The 1,597-nt window shown below is 42.8% G+C and overlaps 1 protein-coding gene across 2 annotated transcripts in view; it reads right to left on the bottom strand.

Moving 5' to 3' along the window:
- Nucleotides 1-237: 237 nt before the first annotated feature.
- LOC114897048 (gamma-crystallin C) overlaps nucleotides 238-1,597 on the bottom strand; it is a 1,516-nt gene continuing 156 nt past the window's right edge. The window contains exons 2-3 of one of the 2 annotated variants that reach the window (XM_029225667.1): nucleotides 1,447-1,597; nucleotides 238-513 (exon numbers count right to left, since the gene is read on the bottom strand). The exon at nucleotides 1,447-1,597 is cut by the window's right edge and continues 50 nt beyond it. In XM_029225667.1, coding sequence (XP_029081500.1) covers nucleotides 238-513; nucleotides 1,447-1,597 — 427 coding nt within the window. The remainder of the gene's footprint in view (nucleotides 514-1,446) is intronic. The other variant, XM_029225668.1, reaches the window with a different exon arrangement.

Here is a 1,597-nt window from a genome sequence, read left to right as displayed (position 1 = left end):
AGGCTCTCTCCTTTCTCCACCCCCACTTCTGAGCCTTGTTCAAAATTCATTCTACCTTGATGCTCTTCTAGAACAGACCCCACCTCCTCTTATCCACTCCTCAACCTTTAAGAGGGAGTATTTACAGGTGAATTAATTGGCACACAATGAAAGAAAAACAGAAGCCAGCGATTGCCAACAATACAGACTAAATACTTTATTAGGTTCCAAATGAGAAAATGGTAGTGTGAAACTATTTTAGTATAAATCCACCGCCCTCCGCAAAGAGCCGGCCTTAGCATCCATGGCCCCCCAGTCGTGGTAGCGCCTGTACTCTTGGGGTCGCAGTAGGTACTGCCGGCCGCAGTAGTTGGGCATCTCATAGAGGACCCAGCAGCCCTCCAGCACGTGGAGGGAGCGGACCTCATTCAGGTGGAAGCGGTCCTGGATACAGGAGCAGTCCTCGCTCAGCTCCACCATGAGGCCTTTGTGATCCTCTCTCTCATACAGCCGCAGCCTGTGGGAGCTTGTCTGCTTGGTCCACAAAGAGAAAGAGCAGAAAAAGCAACCAAAGAAGAGATGAACTTGGCAGGTTGGGGCATGAGGTTGTCAGTGTCAAAACTGAGACTCTGAAATTGCTGTGAATGCTTCGTATGGATCTGTGTTCTACTAGCATTTAACAAATGCTCATTTTCTACTTCTTGTGTGAGAGGTGGAATTTTTAAGAAGTTCAAGGTCTGGGTTAGAATCCATCACAAGCTCAAATATCTTGATTCCTAATTCTTAATTCCATAATTTCTTGATTCCTAGGTGATAAACCTACATTTTGGGGGAAAACGATAAGTATTTTGCCTATATTTTAATATGAGTATTATCTCCAAAAGTTATATACATATACACATAAATTTACAACTAAAACAGGATTTTAAAAAATCACATCCTTTGTTGGAAAATTTGTATAAATAGTCTGAAACCAGAATTCAACTGATTTTCCAAATTAAGAAAAATTACCTTTTCCAAAATTGGAAGATAGCTTTGAATAGCCTATATTAACAACAGAGTTTTCCATTTTTACTAGTCTGCAGTGGAAACTATCTAATTTGTTCATTATCAATTCCTTTACTATAGGTAAAAGTTAATTTGTTAGAAATACTGCCTTCTTATGCCTAAACAGCTTCCCACTTGCAAGTTTGTTTTATATCCTATTGTGATATTACATTTGTCACAGACAAGCTTTGACTGACCTAATGGCAGCAAAGATTAAAAACAAAACTGACTCTTTCCCTAAGTGAATTCTTCCTTATATTCTCTGCTGTTTTTGTGCCGGGATCTATCTGGGCTTTGGCAGCTACCCAAAGCCCACTTAACCTTAAGGTGTATTTAAAGGAAAACTTTCCTCGCCCTAACACCCATCACTAACAGAGTGAGGACACTCAGGTGGCATGATTGAAATCAAGCTGAACTCACTTGGGGGATGAGACAGCAGGAGCAGATGGAGTCGTTGAAACCCATCCACTGCTGGTAGTCGGGGTAGTCGCCGCGCCGCAGGAAGTACTGGTGGCCCTGGTAGCTGGGGCGCTCGTAGAGCATCCAGCAGCCGCTGTCCACCCGGATGGAG

The sequence above is a fragment of the Monodon monoceros genome, unplaced genomic scaffold (genome assembly GCF_005190385.1).
Source record: "Monodon monoceros isolate NGI ecotype Baffin Bay Population unplaced genomic scaffold, NGI_Narwhal_1 Super_Scaffold_16, whole genome shotgun sequence".
Lineage (NCBI taxonomy): Eukaryota > Metazoa > Chordata > Mammalia > Artiodactyla > Monodontidae > Monodon > Monodon monoceros.
The sequence above is the reverse complement of the archived record's forward strand: the minus strand, read 5'-3'. Positions and strand labels throughout refer to the sequence as shown.